Genomic DNA, 26193 nt, shown 5'->3' with positions numbered 1-26193 from the left:
AAAGAGGGTGAATAGAATCCTGTTTGTAAACTACCAAAATCTCTCTATGGTCTTAAGCAATTGGCAACAGTATGGAACACCAAACTAAACAAGTTTTATTGGAAGAAGGATTTAAAAGAGCTCAAGCAGATCCATGTTCATACGCAAAATGTACAGGCAGAGGGGTCACTTCAATATAAAGCAACTATGGCTCGACTGGATATTGCAGCAACAATTGGAATTCTATGCAGCTAAGTGAAAAAAAGTGTCAAAAGGACTAGGAATGCCGTTAAGGCTGGGTTCACATTAGCGTTTGTGTGCAGCGTATCATCTGCATGCGCATACGCAAGCCAAAACACATTTAAATGCATGTTTACGCTGTTTTTTTTATCCGCTTCAGCTTACACAAGATGCCAAAAATGCATGTGCATGCGTTTGTATGCGTTTTTGCATGCGTTTGTGTTGTTTATGCGCATGCATTCGATATTTCCAGGAGAATTTGGGTATGCGGACAATGCTTTTCCAGTAGAATTTCCTTGACACAAGCCACACACAATGGGCGTGTCTGGTAGCTGCATGCTGCAAGGGTGCTGCGCTCTGCAGCGTGGTGTGGCTGGGAACTGGAGGAACTGCCGTAATGTCCAGCGGTGGTAGTGGAGGATAGTTGACTTGTGCTGTCATCAGTTGTTGGGCTGACGTGTATCCAACTCCTTGAGATGTGTGCAGTGGTGCTGGCCCTTGCTGCATGGCTTGTCTGAAAGCATCCTGACAGGCATTCATTACATACAGCTGGAGATCAGGCGGCAGGTTCTCAGACATGCCCCGCTCTATTGTGGAAAAAAAATGTTGCAACGGACTCTGAAGGGCGGCTTCCAGGCAGTCAAGGCGTCTCTGCACCTGAGTCAACCCTCTATCCAGTCTGTCTACAAATGCCCTCATCCCATCATGGAAGACCGAGCTTAAGTGAGTAAACTCGGGCAGGAATGATCTCTCCCAGGCACTCTGCTGCTGGGGAGCAGACCCAACAAAACCAGGGGCAGAGGGATGGAAGAGGGGAAAACCTGATGGACTGACTGCCTCCTGTTCCCCATCGCTGGTGGATGATTGGGACTGTTCATTGGCTGGTTGATGAGGGGCCGCTACAACTGAGGACGATCCAGGTTCTGTGGTGCTGCTCCAGGTTCTGTGTAGAAAATAAATTAAAAAAAAAAATAAATTAGTTTATATAGTAAAAACATTACACATGGCCATGCATACAGTTTATAATACTAAAACACAAAAGATACTCACGTTCGCTGAGCAAGCGCAGGCCTCAGGAAAGACAGCATGCGATGGTATTTGTATTTCGATACCTTTGGAGCAGCACCACTTCGAACCCGAATCTCCTGTCTGATATCCTTATTAAAGCGATCCTTCATCGAACGCCAACGGACTTTTACTCTCTTCACTGTGAAGGGGGAAGAAAAAAAATAAATAAATAAATAGTAAAACAATGCACCTACATTTACAGGTTCACATTGCAATACTTACGAAAATCCTTTCTGTCTTGTGGGGTGGCAAGGTCCCAATCAGCCAACAGCGATCCGGCCACTTCTTCCCAGAGTCGTCGAATCAATCCCAAGTCAGAATGCCGATAATCACGGGTGTCCCACAACGCTTCTCGCTCTTTCACAAGAAGAATCAGTTGGTCATTGTCTATGAAGGGTTTGTCTTCCTCACGTTGTGGAACCTATACATCAAAGAAACAAAAAACAAAGCAAAAAATAAATTATAAGTCATATAGTTTTAAAGATGCAAAACTTAAAAACCAAATTCAATTACAACTCTGATAATGAAAAGAATACTTACACCTTGTCTTTCCTCCTCAGAAACTTGAGCCCAACTACCCTGGGAAGCTTCATTTTCACTCTCCTGCTCTTCCGCACTGGATGGTTCCTGTAAAGAATATACAGAATTTACCACATGTAGTATTGCCAGTCAATATATACCAATCAGTATATCAAATGTGATTACTTCATCAGTGTCAAATCCACTCTGGGAAGCAGTCAGGTCTTCGCTGGAGGACATGTTGGAACAGCAGGCAGCAGTCAAGTGAATCACTACAGAAAAGAATAGATAAGAAAAATTGAACTTGCTAACCCTTAATGACTGTCAATACGTCTCTTAACTGACCTGCGATATAAGAGACTAGCCTCCCCATACAGGTGACCATCCAGCAGCTGTCGGCTGTACACTATAGCTGACAACTTGCTGCATCAGCCACGATCAGTGTTGGCACCGTCCAAATCTGTTTAACCCCTTAGATGCTGCTGTCAATAATGACATCATATAAATGGTTAACAGAGTGTGGGGGGCTTCCTCTTTATCCCCATCGGCACCCTGAGATCACGATTTTGTGGTCCTGATGTTTGCCATTGCAATTCACGACTAAATAGTGGTCTTAGAGTCTCCCGGCTATAGCGGCCTGTTCAAAAGTCAGATACATTCAGGTGGTAAAAATACACTTTTTAATTCTGTCATGTCACTTTGCATTAATTCCTGAAAATCACCTGAAGGGCTAATAAACTATGTGAAAGCAAATTTTAATATGTTGAGGGATGCTGTCTTTAAAATGATATCACTTTTTTTTTTTTTTGAAGGGTGGGGGGGGGGGGGGGGGGTCCAATATATGTAGCATCCCTAAAGTCACTTCAAACATGGATAGGTCCCTAAAAAAAAATAATTTTGTAAATTTCCATGAAAATAAAATGAAAAAGTACTGCTACATTTTTACACCTCCTAAAATGATAACAAAATAAAACAACATTTTACAAATGGTGCTGATGTAAAGCATACATGTGGGAAATTATTTATTAATGGTTTTCTATGGTATGCCTATCTGAATTAAAGGGATAATAATTCAAAGCTTGAAAATTGCTAATTTTTTTTTACATTTTTATCAACTTTGTGATTTTTTTTTATAAATAAACACAAAACATATCAACCTAAATTTACCATTGTCAAAGTATAATGTGTCACGAAAAGAACAATCTCAAAATCACTGGAATATGTTGAAGCGTTCCAGAGTTATTATCACATAAAGTGACACTTGTCAGATTTTTAAATCCGTCACTAAGGGGTTAAAAGAGCAGACAACAATGTAGCCAAAGGAAAAAAAAAGGCAAAATTAAAAACACAATGGACTTACAGCACAGCAGGCAGGCAGCACAGAACCAGAGCAGCAGCACAGCACCGAGACAGCAGCACAACACAGGGACAGGAGAAATCAGGGACAGGAGCACTGCACAGTTTACAAGGAATAGAAAGCAAAACATAAGACACAAAGTGACGAAGAGTGGGAGACTAGGCAGAGAGTGAGACTGGGCAGAGCAGCATAGTAGTTGAAAAGTACAGACACTCATACTTACATTAGGTAGTAGCTAAGAGGGCCAGTACCACACCACCGGACAGGAGAAATCTGGGACAGGACTAATCCTGGACAGGAGCACCGCACAGTCTATAAGAAACAGAAAGCAAAACATAAGTACAGAGTACAGACTGCAGTGAGAGAAACAAACATTTTCTAAGCTTCTATATTGACAGAGTCTTGAGACTTCCAGTGTCCACACTCCTTTTTACGGTGGCTCAGTGGTTAGCACTGCAGCCTTGCAGCACTGGGGTCCTGGATTCGAATCCCACCAAGGACAACATCCGCAAGGAGTTTGTATGTTCTCCCCATGTTTGCTGAGTTTCCTCCCACATTCCAAAGACATACTGATAGGGAATATAGATTGTCAGCCCCATCGGGGACAGCGATGATAATGTATGCAATCTGTAAAGCGCTGCGGAATATGTTAGCGCTATATAAAAATAAAAGATTATTATTCAGCTGGGATTTTGGAGGCGCTGAAATCAGTTCCTGGACATGCTCAGTCTGAGCCAAATTTGAAGAATTCAGAACCACTATGGGACTAACAGGATAAGTAGCTATTGAGTAGGGGTGTTGGAATAATGTCTATTATTGTATATATTGCATCAACTACTGTACTATTTACTACTGTTTGATAGTGCTTTGGTTTTCTGCCTCCAGCAATAGTGTTACACACGTGGACAAAATTGTTGGTACCCCTCGTTTAATGACAGAAAAATGCACAATGGTCACAGAAATAACCTGAATCTGACAAAAGTAATAAATGAAAGATATAAGGAAATGAACAAATGAAAGTCAGACATTGCTTTTCAACCATGCTTCCACAGAATTAAAAAAATAAATAAAACTCATGAAATAGGCCTGGACAGAAATGATGGTACCTTTAACTTAATATTTTGTTGCACAACCTTTTGAGGCAAATCACTGCAATCAAACAATTCCAGTAACTGTCAGTGAGACTTCTGCACCTCTCGACAGGTATTTTGGCCCACTCTTCAAGAGCAAACTGCTCCAGTTGTCTCGTGTCTGAAGGTTGCCTTTTCCAGACGGCATGTTTCAGCTCTTTCCAAAGATGCTCAATAGGATTTAGGTCAGGGCTCATAGAAAGCCACTTCAGAATAGTCCAATGTTTTCCTCTTAGCCATTCTTGGGTGTTTTTAGCTGTGTGTTTTGGGTCAATATCCTGTTGCAAGACCCATGATATGCGACTGAGACCAAGCTTTCTGACACTGGGCAGCACATTTCTCTCTAGAATCGTTTGATAGTCTTGAGATTTCATTGTACCCTACACAGATTCTACACACCCTGTGCCGGATGCAGAAAAGCAGCCCCAGAACATAACAGAGCCTCCTCCATGTTTCACAGTAGGGACAGTGTTCTTTTCTTTATATGCTTCATTTTTCTGTCTGTGAACATAGAGCTGATGTGCCTTGCCAAAAAGCTCCATTTTTGTCTAATCTGTCCATAGGACATTCTCCCAGAAGCATGGTGGCTTGTTAACATGTAATTTGGCAAATTCCAATATGGCTTTTTTATGATTTTTTTTCAATGGTGTCCTCCTTGGTCGTCCCCCATGAAGTCCACTTTGGCTCATGCAATGACGGATGCTGCGATATGACACTGATGTTCCTTGAGCTTCAAGTTCACCTTTAATCTGTTTAGAAGTTTTTCTGGGCTCTTTTGTTACCATGCATATTATCCGTTGCTTTGATTTGTCATCAATTTTCCTCATGCGGTCACATCCAGGGAGGTTGGTTACAGTCCCATGGCTCTTAAATGTCTGAATAATATGTGCAACTGTAGTCACAGGAACATCAAACTGCTCGGAGATGTCTTATAACTTTTACCTTTAACATGCTTGTATATAATTTTCTTTCTAGTCTCTTGAGACAACTCTTTCCTTCGCTTCCTCTGGTCCATGTTGAGTGTGATACACACCATGTCACCAAACAGCACAGTGAGTATCTGTAGCCCTATATACAGACCACTCACTGATTCCAAGATTGTAGACACCAGTGATCCTAGTTAGTGGACACACCTTGATTTCACATGTCCCTTTTGTCACATTTTAAATTCTGTGGAAGCGTGGTTGAAAAGCAATGTCTGACTTTCATTTGTTTATTTTCATAGATCTTTTTATTTATTATTACTTTTGTCAGATTCAAGTTATTTCTGTGACCATTGTGGGTTTTTCTGTCAATAAACGAGGGGTACCAACAATTTTGACCACATGTGTATATTGTCAGTAAAGCACTGTTAAAAAAAGGAACCAGAAAGTTCCTGTTCACTGTGTGTAGCTGGAGCACATTTTACTTTCACTTTGCAAGCTGACCGACACGATGCTAAGATCCTAAGTTATAAAGAATATCAGTTGTAAGCGGTGTTATTTTTGTTCCTGAATACATATATATGCACTGCTGAACAGCTGGACAGTACAAAGATTATTCCGCTGTCCAACACCATCCCATATCTATCATTTATCTATATCTATCTTATATCTATCTTTGTATCTATCATCATTTTTTTATTTTATTTTTGTTGACCTGATTTAGAAAAAAAACTTATAAGCTTTCTGTTCCCTTGCAAATATGTAGCTACAATTCCCAGAACGCCCCAACCCAACAGTCTGCAGCATCAAGGCAGGCTGTGACTTCTAGTTTTCACATAAACTGTAAATCTAAAAGTTTGAGACTGAATGAGATGCATATTTAGGTATACCTCCTAACCTTACAAGGAATAAAAGAGAAAAAGATCATGCATTATGCTGCGGCAACATTTTAAGCCATAGTCTTAATCACACCCCTATTTACCATTTCCTCCTTCTGCCACATAAAGACAATTTTAAAAAGTGATGAATACTGCAAAAATAATTACTATTGTAAAACTAAAACCACAAAATCCATAGTAAAATTGCATTTTTTCATCATTTCATCCTACTTGGAATTTTTTCCCCATTTCTCAGTGTATTAAATGGGAAAATTAATGGTGTTATTCTAAACTACAACTCATTCAGCAAAAAAAAAACCCCCAGAAAAATAGAAATGTTATGGCTCTTGGAAGAAGGTGAGGAATTAATGAAAACCATAAAAAAAAAAAAAATAAAATAAATTGGCAACGTGTTAAAGGGGTTATTCAGGCTTTGGACAAAAATCTGCAGGTACCTGATTTTACTGCAGACTGCTAAATCATGACAGTGTTCGGTGCGCATGCTATCAATTCCCCAGTATGCAGATAGCTCACAATATGTTCACTTTGAAACGGTGATTTTTATTAACATTCAGCCGGTATTATTTAAACAACAGACATCATAATATTCCGACGTTTCGGCAAATTCTGCCTTATTCAAGGAAGTCTGTATGAAGTGACGATAATGCAAAATATATCAAGTGCCCGCGGGCAGGTAAGAAAAACCGCGCTGCAGCGGTGTGAATGACCGGCGTGTGTCAAGCGATCCCAGGAGGTATGGGACCATTTGGCTGGATGAAAGTACAATATGGGCAATATATTATTCACTGTATTAAATAATTTTTGGATTACGGTATATATCCTATTGCATAGAAATAGCAGCAAAAATATCCAATATATATGGAATTTCGTTTGATGTCGTGATTTTATGAACATGGAAAAATACACCATAATTGTTAGCGCATACAGTATAGAAGCAAATCTAATACTATCAGTCAATTTATGAATAAAATCCTATAAAAGGATTTTGACCATAATTTCGCTCCATATGGTTGTTTTGCACTATAAGTACTGAGGAATTAATGTAATTAGTTGCAGGTTTGATGTTGAATAAAAATTATTTAATACTGTGAATAATATATTGCCTATATTGTATTCTCATCCAGCCAAAGTATTTGTTTTAATCTGTATTCATATTCACTTTCTTGTGTTTTCACCTTGTTTGGCAATTATGTTAATTAATCAGTGTACCGGGGTGTTCACTGGATCTTAGTATAAAAATGCAAGACAAGCCACACATTGGATATCATGACTAAGGCAGGTTCACATTGTGTTAGTGGCGTCCGTTAGACGGACTACGTTACACCGCGGCATAAACGCGGTGTAACGTAGTCCGTTACGGCCGCCATTGACTGCAATGTCGGACGCATCGCTAGTAGGGATGTGCCATCATTGAGTGACGGACCCGGGGACGCGGGCTGCAGAGTTTCCGGGTCCATCACTGCTAGCACAGATAGAGCTAGCAGATGCACTATCTGCGCTAGCGATGTGCCAAAGTCGGCACTTGCGTTACAGCAGCCCGTTCAACGTATGTGTTGAACGGGCTGCTGTAACGCAATGTGAACTTAGCCTTAGGGTGCTTGATCACCAAAAACGTGTTGATATTGCATTTTATTCTTTGTAATCCCTGATGTTTTTATCCTCTACTAAACAGATTTTTTCAAGTGAATAAAGAAGAGAGTTTTTTCCACTATCTCGTTGAGCTGGATTCCTCATTTCTTCCCTGACCACGTATTCCTCCATACAGAATTATGGGCTCCACATATCCCTCCATACACAATTATGGGCTCCACATATCCCTCCATACAGAATTATGGGCTCCACATATCCCTCCATACAGAATTAAGGGCACCACGTAGACCTCCATACATAATTATGGGCAACGCATATTCCTCCATACAGAATTATGGACACCACATATCCCTCCATACAGTATTATGGGCACCACATATTCCTCCATACAGTATTATGGGAACCACATATCCCTCCATATAGAATTATGGGCACCACGTAGAACTCAATACAGTATTATGGGCACCACAAAATCCTCCATACAGTATAATGGGCACCACATATTCCTCCATACAATATAATGGGCCCACATAATGCTCCATACAGTATTATGGGCCGCATATATTGCTCCATACAGTATAATGGCCCCATATATTACTCCATACAGTATCATGGGCCCCAAATATTACTTCATACAGTATAATGGGCCCTATATAATACTCCATACATAAAAAATCATCAAATACTCACTACTCCTTGTACTCCGTAGCCCTTGTCTCCTTAAGGTACCTTCACACTAAACGATTTACCAACGATCACGACCAGCGATACGACCTGGCCGTGATCGTTGGTAAGTCGTTGTGTGGTCGCTGGGGAGCTGTCACACAGACAGCTCTCCAGCGACCAACGATGCCGAGGTCCCCTGGTAACCAGGGTAAACATCGGGTTACTAAGCGCAAGGCCGCGCTTAGTAACCCGATGTTTACCCTGGTTACCATTGTAAAAGTAAAAAAAAAACAGTACATACTCACCTTCTGCTGTCTGTCACACGTCCCTCGCCGTCTGCTTCCCGCACTGACTGTGATTGCCGGCCGTAAAGTACAGCACAGCGGTGACGTCACCGCTGTGCTCTGCTTTTACTTTACGGCTGGCACTCACAGTCAGTGCGGGAAGCGGACGGCAAGGGACGTGTGACAGACAGCAGAAGGTGAGTAGGTACTGTTTGTTTTTTTTACTTTTACAATGGTAACCAGCGTAAATATCGGGTTACTAAGCGCGGCCCTGTACTTAGTAACCCGATATTTACCCTGGTTACCATTGTAAAACATCGCTGGCATCGTTGCTTTGGCTGTAAAACACGACGATACACGCCGATCTGACGACCAAATAAAGTTCTGGACTTTCAGCAACGACCAGCGATATCACAGCAGGATCCAGATCAGTGCTGCGTGTCAAGCACAACGATATCGCTATCCAGGACGCTGCAACGTCACGGATCGCTATCGCTGCAAAGTCGTTTAGTGTGAAGGTACCTTTAGTGTATTCTGATCCTTTGCACTGCTTGGTGCAGAGGATGCGCTGTAGTGATGTAATTGCACCCTCTGCGCTAAGACGTCAAAGAGCTCAGACACAGAGGGGGAATGATGGGAGAGGGAGCATCAGCGGGTGGCTCCCTCACTCACCATTGTTTTCAACTGTTTTGGCGCTGGCACTGGGGCCCCACGACTTACGAGCCCAATAGTATGCCATGTCCCCGACGGCTTGTGGACATATACACTCACCGGCCACTTTATTAGGTACACCTGTCCAACTTCTTGTTAACACTTAATTTCTAATCAGCCAATCACATGGCGGCAACTCAGTGCATTTAGGCATGTAGACATGGTCAAGACAATCTCCTGCAGTTCAAACCGAGCATCAGTATGGGGAAGAAAGGTGATTTGAGTGCCTTTGAACGTGGCATGGTTGTTGGTGCCAGAAGGGCTGGTCTGAGTATTTCAGAAACTGCTGATCTACTGGGATTTTCACGCACAACCATCTCTAGGGTTTACAGAGAATGGTCCGAAAAAGAAAAAAAATCCAGTGAGCGGCAGTTCTGTGGGCGGAAATGCCTTGTTGATGCCAGAGGTCAGAGGAGAATGGGCAGACTGGTTCGAGCTGATAGAAAGGCAACAGTGACTCAAATCGCCACCCGTTACAACCAAGGTAGGCCTAAGAGCATCTCTGAACGCACAGTGCGTCGAACTTTGAGGCAGATGGGCTACAGCAGCAGAAGACCACACCGGGTACCACTCCTTTCAGCTAAGAACAGGAAACTGAGGCTACAATTTGTACAAGCTCATCGAAATTGGACAGTAGAAGATTGGAAAAACGTTGCTTGGTCTGATGAGTCTCGATTTCTGCTGCGACATTCGGATGGTAGGGTCAGAATTTGGCGTAAACAACATGAAAGCATGGATCCATCCTGCCTTGTATGGAGCATCTTTGGGATGTGCAGCCGACAAATCTGCGGCAACTGTGTGATGCCATCATGTCAATATGGACCAACATCTCTGAGGAATGCTTCCAGCACCTTGTTGAATCTATGCCACGAAGAATTGAGGCAGTTCTGAAGGCAAAAGGGGGTCCAACCCGTTACTAGCATGGTGTACCTAATAAAGTGGCCGGTGAGTGTAGATTGGTGTATATACATTATATTGGTAATACTGTGACTGCTGTATATATGTTATGTAGGTTCCACTGCAATAATACACAGCAGTCTATCTATATTACAGCAACTGCTGTGCATAATTGCAGTATCACCTATAAAATGTATATACAGCAGTAGCAGTATCACCAAAATAATGTATATAGGAAATAGGAGAACCCGAGTCTTCATATATCAAAAAACACCATAATTTATTAATATCAAAGGTATAATGAAAAGCATAAAGAAAGAAGTAAATGAACAATAAAACAGATACACTATTGGTTACATGTTACATTCATATGGAGAAAAGTTATTGATCCTAAGGTGACAAAATTAAGTGGCCGCCAAGCTGGACATATCTAACGCAGCACTAACATAAAGTCCAATTGAACTATATGGGAATCATCAATTCTCAGCACTAACAATCCACAAACGGTGGAATGGGAGTAACACTTCCATATAAACCAAATGGGTAGTCTAGGCTGGAAAGAAACAATATATTAGCCCACAATCAAGTGCTGCTTCAGAGAAATAATATAGACATGAAATGAATAAAGGGTTAATTACCCAACGAAATGTCTCTGGATGAATCCGGTCCAAAAGAGGCGACCACTCACCCTCTTTAGGATCAATAACTTTTCTCCATGTGAATGTAACATGTAACCAATAGTGTATCTATTTTATTGTTCATTTACTTCTTTCTTTATGCTTTTTATTATACCTTTGATATTAATAAATGATGGTGTTTTTTGATATATGAAGACTCAGGTTCTCCTATTTATTTAATATTACGTTCTAGTCAGTATATCTGTGATATTTGCATTTTAGTGTGGCTGGTTTCTTGTGTTTTTGATAATGTATATAGGGCAGTCTATACATCTTATAGGTGATGCTACAATTATACACAGCAGTTGCAGGAGTATAGATAGACTGCTGTGTATAATTGCAGTGGCACCTACATAACATACAGTATGTAGCACTAGCAGTATCACATATATTGTATATACATGATAAAGATACATAGAAACATTTATCTTGGGACTTACCCAAATCCTTGATAAGTGGGGGAAATTGAAAAAGAGCTGCAGCGTTGGAGATGTAGAGGAGCGGATCCCGAATTTTACCTGTGACGGTGAGCAGAAAAATTTTTTTGACTGAAGCCCCTGTGTGAGCGCATACTGTATCTCAATTGCCTGCGCTGAGGGCCATCGCGGCCACCGTGCACACGTCATGACAGGAGCTGTAGTGGCTGCCATGTGTGCGTCATCACAAGGGACGCTGTGCACACATCACAAGGTCCGTCGCGGTGCACGCTTTTACGCGTGAGGGTAAGGGCCATGTCAGCACGTGCACGTGAAATAGCGCAGGGAAACAGGGGTTTCTTCAACAGTTTTAAAGGGCCCGCGACCACTTTCCAACTCAGTGCCACCGGACCATTAGATTGCCAATACGGGCCTGTACATAGACACATATACAGTGCCTTGCAAAAGTATTCGGCTCCCTGGAACTTTTCAACCTTTTCCCACATATCATGCTTCAAACATAAAGATTCCAAATGTAAATTTTTGGTGAAGAATCAACAAGTGGAACACAATTGTGAAGTTGAACGAAATTTATTGGTTATTTTAATTTTTTTGGGAAATTCAAAAACTGAAAAGTGGGGTGTGCAATATTATTCGGCCCCTTTAACTTAATACTTTGTTGCACCACCTTTTGCTGCGATTACAGCTGCATGTTGCTTGGGGTATGTCTCTATCAGTTTTGTACATCGAGAGACTGAAATTCTTGCCCATTGTTCCTTGGCAAACAGCTCGAGCTCAGTGAGGTTTGATGGAGATCGTTTGTGAACAGCAGTTTTCAGCTCTTTCCACAGATTCTCGATTGGTTTGAGGTCTGGACTCTGACTTGGCCATTCTAACACCTGAATACGTTTATTTGTGAACCATTCCATTGTAGATTTTGCTTTATGTTTGGGATCATTGTCTTGTTGGAAGACAAATCTCCGTCCCAGTCTCAGATCTTTTGCAGACTCCTTTTCTTCAAGAATGGTCCTGTATTTGGCTCCATCCGTCTTCCCATCAATTTTAACCATCTTCCCTGTCCCTGCTGAAGAAAAGCAGGCCCAAACCATGATGCTGCCACCACTATGTTTGACAGTGGGGATGGTGTGTTCAGGGTAATGAGCTGTGTTGCCTTTACGCCAAACATATCGTTTAGCATTGTTGCCAAAAATTTTGATTTTGGTTTCATCTGACCAGAGCACCTTCTTCCACATGTTTGGTCTGTCTCCCAGGTGGCTTGTTGCAAACTTTAAACAACACTTTTTATGGATATCTTTGAGAAATGGCTTTCTTCTTGCCACTCTTCCATAAAGGCCAGATTTGTGCAGTGTATGACTGATTGTTGTCCTATGGACAGACTGTCCCACCTCAGCTCTAGATCTCTGCTGTTCATCCAGAGTGATCATGGGCCTCTTGGCTGCATCTCTGATCAGTCTTCTTCTTGTTTGAGATGAAAGTTTAGAGGGACGGTCGGGTCTTGGTAGATTTGCAGTGGTATGATACTCTGTTGTGATTTTGGTTTCTGGGCTCCCCCGGTGGTCACTGGTGGTACTGAACTTGTGTGCTTCATCTCCTCTGTTCACCTGTTTCCATCAGGATGTGGGAGTTTTCTATTTAGCTTTGCTCCTCAGTCATTTCTATGCCGGCCAACAATGTTACCAGAAGCCTTTCTGTTGCATGTTCCTGCTCCTAGACTACTATCAGCTAAGTTGGACTTGTAGTCCTAGTTTGTTTTGCATTTTTGTTCCAGTTCTCTGTGATTGAATATTTCTGAGGCTGGAAGCTCTTGTGAGCTGAAATTGCCACTCTGGTGTCATGAGTTGATATTAGAGTCTTAAAGTAATTTCAGGATGGTGTTTTGAAAGGGTTTTCAGCTGACTGTGAAGTTCCCTTTTCTGTCTTCCTACTATCTAGTAAGCGGACCTCAATTTGCTAAACCTATCTTCATACTTCGTATGTCAATTTCCTCTGAAATCACCGACAATATATGTGGGGGCTACTGTCTGCCTTTTGGGGAAAATTTCTCTAGAGGTAAGCCAGGTCTGTATTCTCCTCTGCTAGGGTCAGTCAGTTCTCCGGCTGGCGCTGGGCGTCTAGGGATAAAACGTAGGCACGCTACCCGGCCACTGTTAGTTGTGCGGTAGGTTTAGCTCACAGTCAGCTCGAGTTCCCATCTTCCAAGAGCTAGTCCTTTTTTATGCTTTACTACGTTCTCTTGCCATTGAGAACCATGACAGTTTGGCCGGCCAAGGGTTAAAATAATTGGCTGAAGAAAGGAGAGAAAAGAAGTCTGCAGAGAGTTTTTTTTTTTTTTTCTGAGTTTGCTCATTAGTTGATTCACTAGCATCTCTGCTTACTGCAGCCTTCGTCTCTCTCTCCTTCTAATCCTTGAATGGTTCTGATTTCACCTGATTAAAATGGATCCTCAGAGTTTAGCTACAGGTTTGAATAATCTCTCTATGAAGGTTCAAAGTTTACAGGATTTTGTAATTCATGCTCCTATATCTGAACCTAGAGTTCCTTTGCCTGAATTTTTCTCCGGGGATAGATCTCGCTTCCAGAATTTCAAACATAATTGTAAATTATTTTTGTCTCTGAGATCTCGCTCCGCTGGAGATCCTGCACAGCAGGTCAGGATTGTAATTTCCTTGCTCCGGGGCGACCCTCAGGATTGGGCATTTACTTTGGCACCAGGGGATCCTGCGTTGCTCAATGTGGATGCGTTTTTCCTGGCTTTGGGGTTGCTTTATGAGGAACCTCATTTAGAGATTCAGGCTGAAAAAGCCTTGATGGCCCTGTCTCAAGGGCAAGATGAGGCTGAAATATACTGCCAAAAATTTCGTAAGTGGTCTGTGCTTACTCAGTGGAATGAGTGCGCCCTGGCGGCGAATTTCAGAGAGGGTCTCTCTGATGCCATTAAAGATGTTATGGTGGGGTTCCCTGTGCCTACAGGTCTGAATGAGTCCATGACAATGGCTATTCAGATTGATTGGCGTTTGCGGGAGCGCAAACCTGTGCACCATTTGGCGGTGTCTACTGAGAAGGCGCCAGAGATTATGCAATGTGATAGAATTCTGTCCAGAAGCGAACGACAGAATTTTAGGCGAAAAAATGGGTTATGCTTCTATTGTGGTGATTCAACTCATGTTATCTCAGCATGCTCTAAACGTACTAAGAAGGTTGATAAGTCTGTTTCAATTGGCACTTTACAGTCTAAGTTTATTCTATCTGTGACCCTGATTTGCTCTTTATCGTCTATTACCGCGGACGCCTATGTCGACTCTGGCGCCGCTTTGAGTCTTATGGATTGGTCCTTTGCCAAACGCTGTGGGTTTAATTTAGAGCCTCTGGAAGTTCCTATACCTCTGAAGGGTATTGACTCCACGCCATTGGCTAGTAATAAACCACAATACTGGACACAAGTAACTATGCGTATTAATCCGGATCACCAGGAGATTATTCGCTTCCTTGTGTTGTACAATCTACATGATGTGTTGGTGCTTGGATTGCCATGGCTGCAATCTCATAACCCAGTCCTCGACTGGAAAGCAATGTCTGTGTTAAGCTGGGGATGTCAGGGGACTCATGGGGACGTACCTTTGGTTTCCATTTCGTCATCTATTCCCTCTGAGATTCCGGAATTTTTATCTGATTATCGTGACGTTTTTGAGGAGCCTAAACTTGGTTCACTACCTCCGCACAGAGAGTGCGATTGCACTATAGATCTGATTCCGGGCAGTAAGTTTCCAAAGGGTCGTTTATTTAATCTATCTGTGCCTGAACATGCTGCTATGCGGGAATATATTAAGGAGTCCTTGGAAAAGGGACATATTCGTCCTTCGTCATCTCCCTTAGGAGCCGTTTTTTTCTTTGTATCTAAAAAAGATGGCTCTTTGAGGCCGTGTATTGATTATCGGCTTTTGAATAAAATCACGGTTAAATATCAGTATCCTTTGCCACTGCTTACTGATTTGTTTGCTCGAATAAAGGGGGCCAAGTGGTTCTCTAAGATTGATCTTCGTGGGGCGTATAATTTAGTGCGAATTAAGCAGGGGGATGAGTGGAAAACCGCATTTAATACGCCTGAGGGCCATTTTGAGTATTTAGTAATGCCTTTTGGTCTTTCAAATGCCCCTTCAGTCTTTCAGTCTTTTATGCATGACATTTTCCGTGAATATTTGGATAAATTTATGATTGTGTATCTGGATGATATTTTGATTTTTTCGGACGACTGGGACTCTCATGTCCAACAGGTCAGGAGGGTTTTTCAGGTTTTGCGCTCTAATTCCTTGTGTGTAAAGGGTTCTAAGTGCGTTTTTGGGGTTCAAAAGATTTCGTTTTTGGGGTACATTTTTTCCCCCTCTTCCATTGAGATGGACCCTGTCAAGGTTCAGGCTATTTGTGACTGGACGCAACCCTCTTCTCTTAAGAGCCTTCAGAAGTTTTTGGGCTTTGCTAATTTTTATCGTCGATTTATAACTGGTTTTTCTGATGTTGCTAAACCGTTGACTGATTTGACTAAGAAGGGTGCTGATGTTGCTGATTGGTCCCCTGCTGCTGTGGAGGCCTTTCGGGAGCTTAAGCGCCGCTTTTCTTCCGCCCCTGTATTGCGTCAGCCTGATGTTACTCTTCCTTTTCAGGTTGAGGTCGACGCTTCAGAAATCGGAGCTGGGGCGGTTTTGTCGCAGAAAAGTTCCGACTGCTCCGTGATGAGACCTTGCGCGTTCTTTTCTCGTAAATTTTCGCCCGCTGAGCGAAATTATGATATTGGTAATCGGGAGCTCTTGGCTATGAAGTGGGCTTTTGAGGAGTGGCGTCATTGGCTTGAGGGGGCTAGACATCAAGTGGTGGTATTGACCGACCACAAGAATTTGATTTATCTTGAGTCTGCCAGGCGCCTGAATCCTAGACAGGCGCGCTGGTCGTTATTTTTCTCTCGGTTTAATTTTGTGGTTTCTTACCTACCGGGTTCTAAAAATGTGAAGGCGGATGCCCTTTCTAGGAGTTTTGAGCCTGATTCCCCTGGTAATTCTGAACCTACAGGTATCCTTAAGGATGGAGTGATATTATCTGCTGTTTCCCCAGACTTGCGACGGGTCTTGCAGGAGTTTCAGGCGGATAGACCTGATCGTTGCCCGCCTGGTAGAATGTTTGTTCCTGATGATTGGACCAGTAGAGTCATCTCGGAGGTCCATTCTTCTGCGTTAGCTGGTCATCCTGGAATCTTTGGTACCAGGGATTTGGTGGCTAGGTCCTTCTGGTGGCCTTCCCTGTCGCGAGATGTGCGAGGTTTTGTGCAGTCTTGTGATGTTTGTGCTCGGGCCAAGCCTTGTTGTTCTCGGGCTAGTGGATTGTTGTTATCTTTGCCTATTCCGAAGAGGCCTTGGACTCACATCTCCATGGATTTTATTTCTGATCTCCCTGTTTCTCAGAAGATGTCTGTCATCTGGGTGGTGTGTGACCGTTTCTCTAAGATGGTCCATTTGGTCCCCTTGCCTAAATTGCCTTCCTCATCCGAGCTGGTTCCTCTGTTTTTTCAAAATGTGGTTCGCTTGCATGGTATTCCGGAGAATATAGTTTCTGACAGGGGAACCCAGTTCGTGTCTAGATTTTGGCGAGCGTTCTGTGCTAGGATGGGCATTGATTTGTCTTTTTCGTCTGCTTTCCATCCTCAGACTAATGGCCAGACCGAGCGAACTAATCAGACCTTGGAGACTTATTTGAGGTGTTTTGTGTCTGCGGATCAGGATGATTGGGTTGCCTTTTTGCCCTTGGCGGAGTTTGCCCTCAATAATCGGGCTAGTTCTGCCACCTTGGTTTCTCCTTTCTTCTGTAATTCGGGGTTTCATCCTCATTTCTCTTCCGGTCAGGTGGAGTCTTCGGATTGTCCTGGAGTGGATGCTGTGGTGGAGAGGTTGCATCAGATTTGGGGGCATGTGGTGGACAATTTGAAGTTGTCCCAGGAGAAGACTCAGCATTTTGCCAACCGCCGTCGTCGTGTTGGTCCTCGTCTTTGTGTTGGGGACTTGGTGTGGTTGTCTTCTCGTTTTGTCCCTATGAAGGTTTCTTCTCCTAAGTTTAAGCCTCGGTTCATCGGCCCGTACAAGATATTGGAGATTCTTAACCCTGTGTCCTTTCGTTTGGACCTCCCTGCATCTTTTTCTATTCATAATGTCTTTCATCGGTCATTGTTGCGCAGGTATGAGGTACCGGTTGTGCCTTCCGTTGAGCCTCCTGCTCCGGTGTTGGTTGGGGGTTAGTTGGAGTACGTTGTCGAGAAGATCTTGGACTCCTGTGTTTCCAGACGGAGACTTCAGTATCTGGTCAAGTGGAAGGGCTACGGTCAGGAGGATAATTCTTGGGTGACAGCCTCTGATGTTCATGCCTCCGATTTGGTCCGTGCCTTTCATAGGGCTCATCCTGATCGCCCTGGTGGTTCTGGTGAGGGTTCGGTGCCCCCTCCTTGAGGGGGGGGTACTGTTGTGATTTTGGTTTCTGGGCTCCCCCGGTGGTCACTGGTGGTACTGAACTTGTGTGCTTCATCTCCTCTGTTCACCTGTTTCCATCAGGATGTGGGAGTTTTCTATTTAGCTTTGCTCCTCAGTCATTTCTATGCCGGCCAACAATGTTACCAGAAGCCTTTCTGTTGCATGTTCCTGCTCCTAGACTACTATCAGCTGAGTTGGACTTGTAGTCCTAGTTTGTTTTGCATTTTTGTTCCAGTTCTCTGTGATTGAATATTTCTGAGGCTGGAAGCTCTTGTGAGCTGAAATTGCCACTCTGGTGTCATGAGTTGATATTAGAGTCTTAAAGTAATTTCAGGATGGTGTTTTGAAAGGGTTTTCAGCTGACTGTGAAGTTCCCTTTTCTGTCTTCCTACTATCTAGTAAGCGGACCTCAATTTGCTAAACCTATCTTCATACTTCGTATGTCAATTTCCTCTGAAATCACCGACAATATATGTGGGGGCTACTGTCTGCCTTTTGGGGAAAATTTCTCTAGAGGTAAGCCAGGTCTGTATTCTCCTCTGCTAGGGTCAGTCAGTCCTCCGGCTGGCGCTGGGCGTCTAGGGATAAAACGAAGGCACGCTACCCGGCCACTGTTAGTTGTGCGGTAGGTTTAGCTCACAGTCAGCTCGAGTTCCCATCTTCCAAGAGCTAGTCCTTTTTTATGCTTTACTACGTTCTCTTGCCATTGAGAACCATGACAATACTCCTTCCATTTCAATATGATCACTTACACAGTGCTCCTTGGGATGTTTAAAGTTTTGGAAATCATTTTGCATCCAAATCCAGCTTTACACTTCTCCACAACAGTATCACGGACCTGCCTGTTGTGTTCCTTGGTCTTCATGATGCTTTCTGTGCTTCAAAAAGAACCCTGAGACTATCACAGAGCAGGTGCATTTATACGGAGACTTGATTACGCACAGGTGGATTATATTTATCATCATTAGGCATTTAGGACAACATTGGATCATTCAGAGATCCACAATGAACTTCTGGAGTGAGTTTGCTGCACTGAAAGTAATGGGGCCGAATAATATTGCACGCCCCACTTTTCAGTTTTTGAATTTCCACAAAAATTTAAAATAACCAATAAATGTCGTTCAACTAAACAATTGTGTTCCACTTGTTGTTGATTTTTGGTGAAGAACCAACATTTGGTATCTTTATGTTTGAAGCATGTAAAAGTTCCAGGGGGCCGAATACTTTTGTAAGGCACTGTACATATACACGCCCACACACACACACACACACCATGTAGGTGAAACTGCGGCAGTATGTAAGGGCCCCTTCACACTGTGCAATCAAAGTCTGAACGAGCGTTCGATTTGTGACGTTTATCCGTCCTCGTTCCGAGGTTGCAAAGTGTGACATGGCGTTACGATTTGCGACGCAGCCCAGCATCGTACGATGTGAAAGAAAGAGCAGAACTTTCTTTCGTCGTAAATGTCCCGCTGTGGCGGTCGAAATCGTAGTATGTGACGGCGGTCATACGAGCTCGTAATGCGACTACGTGGGTTGGGCTTCCGCATACCTGTCTCCTGATTGGGCGTGACGTTTTAGCACGCCCATGCTGGTAATACGTCACGCTCGGAGTCGTAGGACTATGGCGGTGTGAAGGGTAGCGTACGATTGCGACGCGCGACGTTCACATCGCAACTACGTCAGAAAAAGCGTTAACATCGTAGAGTGTGACCGCTGGCTACGAGCTCGTACTGCGATGTCGAATATGACGCAAATGCGTCGTAATCGTAGCAGAATCGACCAGTGTGAAGGTACCCTACGTTATATAGGTTGTACCACTGTGTGTAATATACTGCGACCGCTGTGTGTAGCCCATATAGGCCAGCCGCAGTGTGTGTGTAGATATATATACACATACACACACACACACACACACTGCGGCTGGACTATACACGGCGGTCGCAGTATATTACACACAGTGGTATAACCTACATTACGTACATACCGCAGTCGCAGTTTCACCTATATAATGTATATAGACTGCTGTACATACATTATATAGGTGATACTGCTGTATATAATCGCAGTATCACATATATAGTATATACAACTGTCAATACACATTAGACAGGACAAACTGCAAATGCTGTATATACAATATATAGGCGATACTGTGATTGCAGTGTATAGTCGCAGTATATATAGTTGTATCACCTATATCACGTATATACAAATCAGTATCGCCTATATAATGTATACAAAGCAGTACATACATTATACAGGTGATACAGTGACTATATATACCTATAGATTGTACATACAGCCATCTATATACATTTTATAGGTGAAACTGCAACTGTGGTGTGTACATGATATAGGTTATACCAGTGTTTGTGTGTGTGTGTGTGTGTGTGTGTGTGTGTGTGTGTGTGTGTGTGTGTGTGTGTGTGTGTGTGTAGACTGCTGTACATACATACAGCAGTATCACCTATATATTGTACATACAGCAATCTACAGGTCAAACTGCAAATGCAGTAAGTATATACTTAAAAAAAAGCTTTCATCCTGGTACTCACCTGAGGTGGGGGAGGATGAGGAGGATCCACTGTCCAGCCAGCGTCGGAGGTGCTGAGGACATGGAGTGGATGCCAGCCGGGTATTGGTGAGGAGAGCTCTGTTCTCTGACGCTGGTACAGGCCAGCGTCAGACAGAGTGAGGCTCAGGTGTCTAAGCACGCCACGGCCTTTTCAAACTTCTGCACGGGCCCTGGTACGAGCGCTCTCCTGATTGCCCGCACTGACCAGGGCTGCAGACGCGCCTAAGCACGAACGAGGGCCGCGCTCATGAGGGCTGCCGTGGCTCTGGTCAGCGCCTGCACCAAGGCCCGTGCAGAAGATTTAAAGGGCCGGTGGCCCATTTTGTAGCTCAGAGCCGCTGGCAGCCGGATCCACGTTATCTGACTGAAGGGCGGCTGCCGCCCTGTGTCTCCCTGCTGTCTGAGGCCAAATGCTCAACTGGCCTCATTAACGCCATTGTTCACGCGTTGCGGTTTTTACTGCGGATCCACAGCATTTTTGACGCTGCGGATCCGCAGCAGTTTTCCCATGCGGTGTACAGTACCATGTAAACCTATGGAAAATAAAAACCGCTGTGCACATGCTGCGGAAAAAGAGGTTTATTTTCCGCAGCATGTCAATTCTTTGTGCGGATTCCGCAGCGGTTTTACACCTGCTCCATAATAGAAAACCGCAGGTGTAAAACCGCAGGAGAATCCACATAAAAACCGCGGTAAATCCGCAGGAAAAACGCAGTATTTTTGCCCTGCGGATTTATCAAAATCAGTGCGGAAAAATCTGCACACCATTCCGCAGTGTGTGCACATAGCCTAAAGGTGCGCCCCTGACTATATGGAGGACTACGGGGGTGCATTACACTATATGGAGGACTACGGGGGTGCATTACACTATATGGAGGACTACGGGGGTGCATTACACTATATGGAGGACTACGGGGGTGCATTACACTATATGGAGGACTACGGGGGTGCATTACACTATATGGAGGACTACGGGGGTGCATTACACTATATGGAGGACTACGGGGGTGCATTACACTATATGGAGGACTACGGGGGTGCATTACACTATATGGAGGACTACGGGGGTGCATTACACTATATGGAGGACTACGGGGGTGCATTACACTATATGGAGGACTACGGGGGTGCATTACACTATATGGAGGACTACGGGGGTGCATTACACTATATGGAGGACTACGGGGGTGCATTACACTATATGGAGGACTACGGGGGTGCATTACACTATATGGAGGACTACGGGGGTGCATTACACTATATGGAGGACTACGGGGGTGCATTACACTATATGGAGGACTACGGGGGTGCATTACACTATATGGAGGACTACGGGGGTGCATTACACTATATGGAGGACTACGGGGGTGCATTACACTATATGGAGGACTACGGGGGTGCATTACACTATATGGAGGACTATGGGGGTGCATTACACTATATGGAGGACTATGGGGGTGCATTACACTATATGGAGGACTATGGGGGTGCATTACACTATAAGGAGGACTATGGGGGTGCATTATACTATATGGAGGTGCATTATACTATATGGAGGACTATGGGGGTGCATTATACTATATGGAGGACTATGGGGGTGCATTACACTATATGGAGGACTACGGGGGTGCATTACACTATATGGAGGACTACGGGGGTGCATTACACTATATGGAGGACTATGGGGGTGCATTACACTATATGGAGGACTATGGGGGTGCATTACACTATAAGGAGGACTATGGGGGTGCATTATACTATATGGAGGTGCATTATACTATATGGAGGACTATGGGGGTGCATTATACTATATGGAGGACTATGGGGGTGCATTACACTATATGGAGGACTACGGGGGTGCATTACACTATATGGAGGACTACGGGGGTGCATTACACTATATGGAGGACTACGGGGGTGCATTACACTATATGGAGGACTACGGGGGTGCATTACACTATATGGAGGACTACGGGGGTGCATTACACTATATGGAGGACTACGGGGGTGCATTACACTATATGGAGGACTACGGGGGTGCATTACACTATATGGAGGACTACGGGGGTGCATTACACTATATGGAGGACTACGGGGGTGCATTACACTATATGGAGGACTACGGGGGTGCATTACACTATATGGAGGACTATGGGGGTGCATTACACTATATGGAGGACTATGGGGGTGCATTACACTATATGGAGGACTATGGGGGTGCATTACACTATATGGAGGACTATGGGGGTGCATTACACTATAAGGAGGACTATGGGGGTGCATTATACTATATGGAGGTGCATTATACTATATGGAGGACTACGGGGGTGCATTACACTATATGGAGGACTATGGGGGTGCATTACACTATATGGAGGACTATGGGGGTGCATTACACTATAAGGAGGACTATGGGGGTGCATTATACTATATGGAGGTGCATTATACTATATGGAGGACTATGGGGGTGCATTATACTATATGGAGGACTATGGGGGTGCATTACACTATATGGAGGACTACGGGGGTGCATTACACTATATGGAGGACTACGGGGGTGCATTACACTATATGGAGGACTACGGGGGTGCATTACACTATATGGAGGACTACGGGGGTGCATTACACTATATGGAGGACTACGGGTGTGCATTACACTATATGGAGGACTACGGGGGTGCATTACACTATATGGAGGACTACGGGGGTGCATTACACTATATGGAGGACTATGGGGGTGCATTACACTATATGGAGGACTATGGGGGTGCATTACACTATATGGAGGACTACGGGGGTGCATTACACTATATGGAGGACTACGGGGGTGCATTACACTATATGGAGGACTATGGGGGTGCATTACACTATATGGAGGACTATGGGGGTGCATTACACTATATGGAGGACTATGGGGGTGCATTACACTATAAGGAGGACTATGGGGGTGCATTATACTATATGGAGGTGCATTATACTATATGGAGGACTACGGGGGTGCATTACACTATATGGAGGACTATGGGGGTGCATTACACTATATGGAGGACTATGGGGGTGCATTACACTATATGGAGGACTATGGGGGTGCATTACACTATATGGAGGACTATGGGGGTGCATTACACTATAAGGAGGACTATGGGGGTGCATTATACTATATGGAGGTGCATTATACTATATGGAGGACTATGGGGGTGCATTATACTATATGGAGGACTATGGGGGTGCATTACACTATATGGAGGACTATGGGGGTGCATTACACTATATGGAGGACTACGGGGGTGCATTACACTATATGGAGGACTACGGGGGTGCATTACACTATATGGAGGACTACGGGGGTGCATTACACTATATGGAGGACTACGGGGGTGCATTACACTATATGGAGGACTACGGGGGTGCATTACACTATATGGAGGACTACGGGGGTGCATTACACTATATGGAGGACTACGGGGGTGCATTACACTATATGGAGGACTACGGGGGTGCATTACACTATATGGAGGACTACGGGGGTGCATTACACTATATGGAGGACTACGGGGGTGCATTACACTATATGGAGGACTACGGGGGTGCATTACACTATATGGAGGACTATGGGGGTGCATTACACTATATGGAGGACTATGGGGGTGCATTACACTATATGGAGGACTATGGGGGTGCATTACACTATAAGGAGGACTATGGGGGTGCATTATACTATATTGAGGTGCATTATACTATATGGAGGACTATGGGGGTGCATTATACTATATGGAGGACTATGGGGGTGCATTACACTATATGGAGGACTACGGGGGTGCATTACACTATATGGAGGACTATGGGGGTGCATTACACTATATGGAGGACTATGGGGGTGCATTACACTATATGGAGGACTATGGGGGTGCATTATACTATACGGAGGACTATGGGGGTGCATTATACTATATGGAGGACTATGGGGGTGCATTACACTATATGGAGGACTATGGGGGTGCATTACACTATACGGAGGACTATGGGGGTGCATTACACTATATGGAGGACTATGGGGGTGTATTACACTATATGGAGGACTATGGGGGTGTATTACACTATATGGAGGACTATGGGGGTGCATTACACTATATGGAGGACTATGGGGGTGCATTACACTATATGGAGGACTATGGGGGTGTATTACACTATATGGAGGACTATGGGGGTGTATTACACTATATGGAGGACTATGGGGGTGTATTACACTATATGGAGGACTATGGGGGTGCATTACACTATATGGAGGACTATGGGGGTGCATTACACTATATGGAGGACTATGGGGGTGTATTACACTATATGGAGGACTATGGGGGTGTATTACACTATATGGAGGACTATGGGGGTGCATTACACTATATGGAGGACTATGGGGGTGTATTACACTATATGGAGGACTATGGGGGTGCATTACACTATATGGAGGACTATGGGGGTGCATTACACTATATGGAGGACTATGGGGGTGCATTACACTATATGGAGGACTATGGGGGTGCATTACACTATATGGAGGACTATGGGGGTGTATTACACTATATGGAGGACTATGGGGGTGCATTATACAATATGGAGGACTATGGGGGTGCATTATACAATATGGAGGTGCATTATACTATATGGAGGACTATGGGGGTGCATTATACTATATGGAGGACTATGGGGGTGCATTACACTATATGGAGGACTATGGGGGTGCATTATACAATATGGAGGACTATGGGGGTGCATTACACTATATGGAGGACTATGGGGGTGTATTATGGCACACCAGCGGGCACACAGCCATTAGCACACAACTGGCAGCTGTATTGTGGATGTCGGCGGTGGGGCCACGTCCAGGCCGGCATACTGGACAGGTGCCCAGTCAGATACAGGGGTGATACATAACAGAACAGGCAGTGGGCAGCATGCCACATGCTGGGAGTTGTAGTCCTGATCAGCAGGAGAACCCCTGGGTACAGATCCCACAGATTGGACAGAACAGCAGCAGCGCTCCATTACTGGGGAGCTGTATGGCGAGCAGCTGCTTACAGGCAGGAGTCCAGGACGATGACTCCACCTCTGCACTGTGCCCGGCTCACACCGATGTGCCGAGGAGCGGGAGCCAGGTATGACAGGGGGCAGAGCAGGATCTGGGGCACTGAGGGGGCTATCCGCATAACCGGGGGGCGCCGAGCATGAGAGGGATGGTACGTACCGGAGTCCCGGGCACAAGGCTCTTGCTTGGCCGCGGTAAATGCTAGAGGGTATGGGCTCCTTCCAGGTGTGACGTCATTTCCGGGGGCGTGTCCTATGGGGAGGGACGTGTCCTATCGAGAGGGGCGTGTCCTATCGGGAGGGGGCGTCTAGGCTCAACCCTCGGCTGCACAAGCTTCGCTAGGAGCGACTACGGGACCTGCGATGATGTCACGGACATGTGACGGGTCACGTGAGGGGAGGGGTGCTGCTGTCTCTTCTGTAGTGGGCTGTGCTGTGTACAGGGAATTGAACACGAGGCTGAAGTTGGTTTTTTAGTCATCAGTTTCTTATTCGGCAATTTTTTCTTTTCTGTTTTTTTATGGGTTTAACAACAAATAATAAGCATCACAATAATAACATACAACGCAGCCAGGTGCCCTGATGTGACTACACTTAAAAAAGCTTCAAAAATGATAAAACTGGCACAAAAATGGGCATCAAAGTGGGCA

At 44.3% G+C, this 26193-nt stretch overlaps 1 protein-coding gene across 4 annotated transcripts; it reads right to left on the bottom strand.

The window, feature by feature from the left end:
- Positions 1-72: 72 nt before the first annotated feature.
- On the bottom strand, positions 73-25836 carry LOC143765748 (uncharacterized). 4 transcript variants are annotated; one of them, XM_077252739.1, is made up of 9 exons: positions 25704-25806; positions 11381-11458; positions 3387-3475; positions 3167-3259; positions 1993-2078; positions 1828-1914; positions 1510-1708; positions 1270-1426; positions 73-1162 (listed from the first exon to the last, which is right to left on the bottom strand). In XM_077252739.1, the coding sequence occupies exons 5-9, from the start codon at positions 2044-2046 to the stop codon at positions 376-378; spliced, it is 1284 nt and encodes a 427-aa protein (XP_077108854.1). In that variant the 5' UTR covers positions 2047-2078; positions 3167-3259; positions 3387-3475; positions 11381-11458; positions 25704-25806; the 3' UTR covers positions 73-375. The 4 variants fall into 4 exon arrangements, with proteins under 4 accessions (XP_077108854.1, XP_077108855.1, XP_077108852.1 ...); XM_077252740.1 differs by lacking the exon at positions 11381-11458 and having other exon boundaries at positions 25704-25808; XM_077252737.1 differs by lacking the exon at positions 3167-3259.
- Between the last annotated feature and the right edge of the window lie 357 nt (positions 25837-26193).

Source organism: Ranitomeya variabilis, chromosome 4 (assembly GCF_051348905.1).
Source record: "Ranitomeya variabilis isolate aRanVar5 chromosome 4, aRanVar5.hap1, whole genome shotgun sequence".
NCBI classification, from domain to species: domain Eukaryota; kingdom Metazoa; phylum Chordata; class Amphibia; order Anura; family Dendrobatidae; genus Ranitomeya; species Ranitomeya variabilis.
This window is presented reverse-complemented; position numbering and strand designations above follow the sequence as displayed.

Bases quoted from the DNA above. Each gene is read 5' to 3' on its own strand.
- LOC143765748 (XM_077252738.1), bottom strand. From the start codon at position 2,046: ATGTCCTCCAGCGAAGACCTGACTGCTTCCCAGAGTGGATTTGACACT. The intron at 1,915-1,992 runs GTAATCACATTT...TATTCTTTACAG, and splicing joins GTGGATTTGACACTGATGAA to GAACCATCCAGTGCGGAAGA. The intron at 1,427-1,509 runs GTAAGTATTGCA...CCCCCTTCACAG, and splicing joins ACAAGACAGAAAGGATTTTC to TGAAGAGAGTAAAAGTCCGT.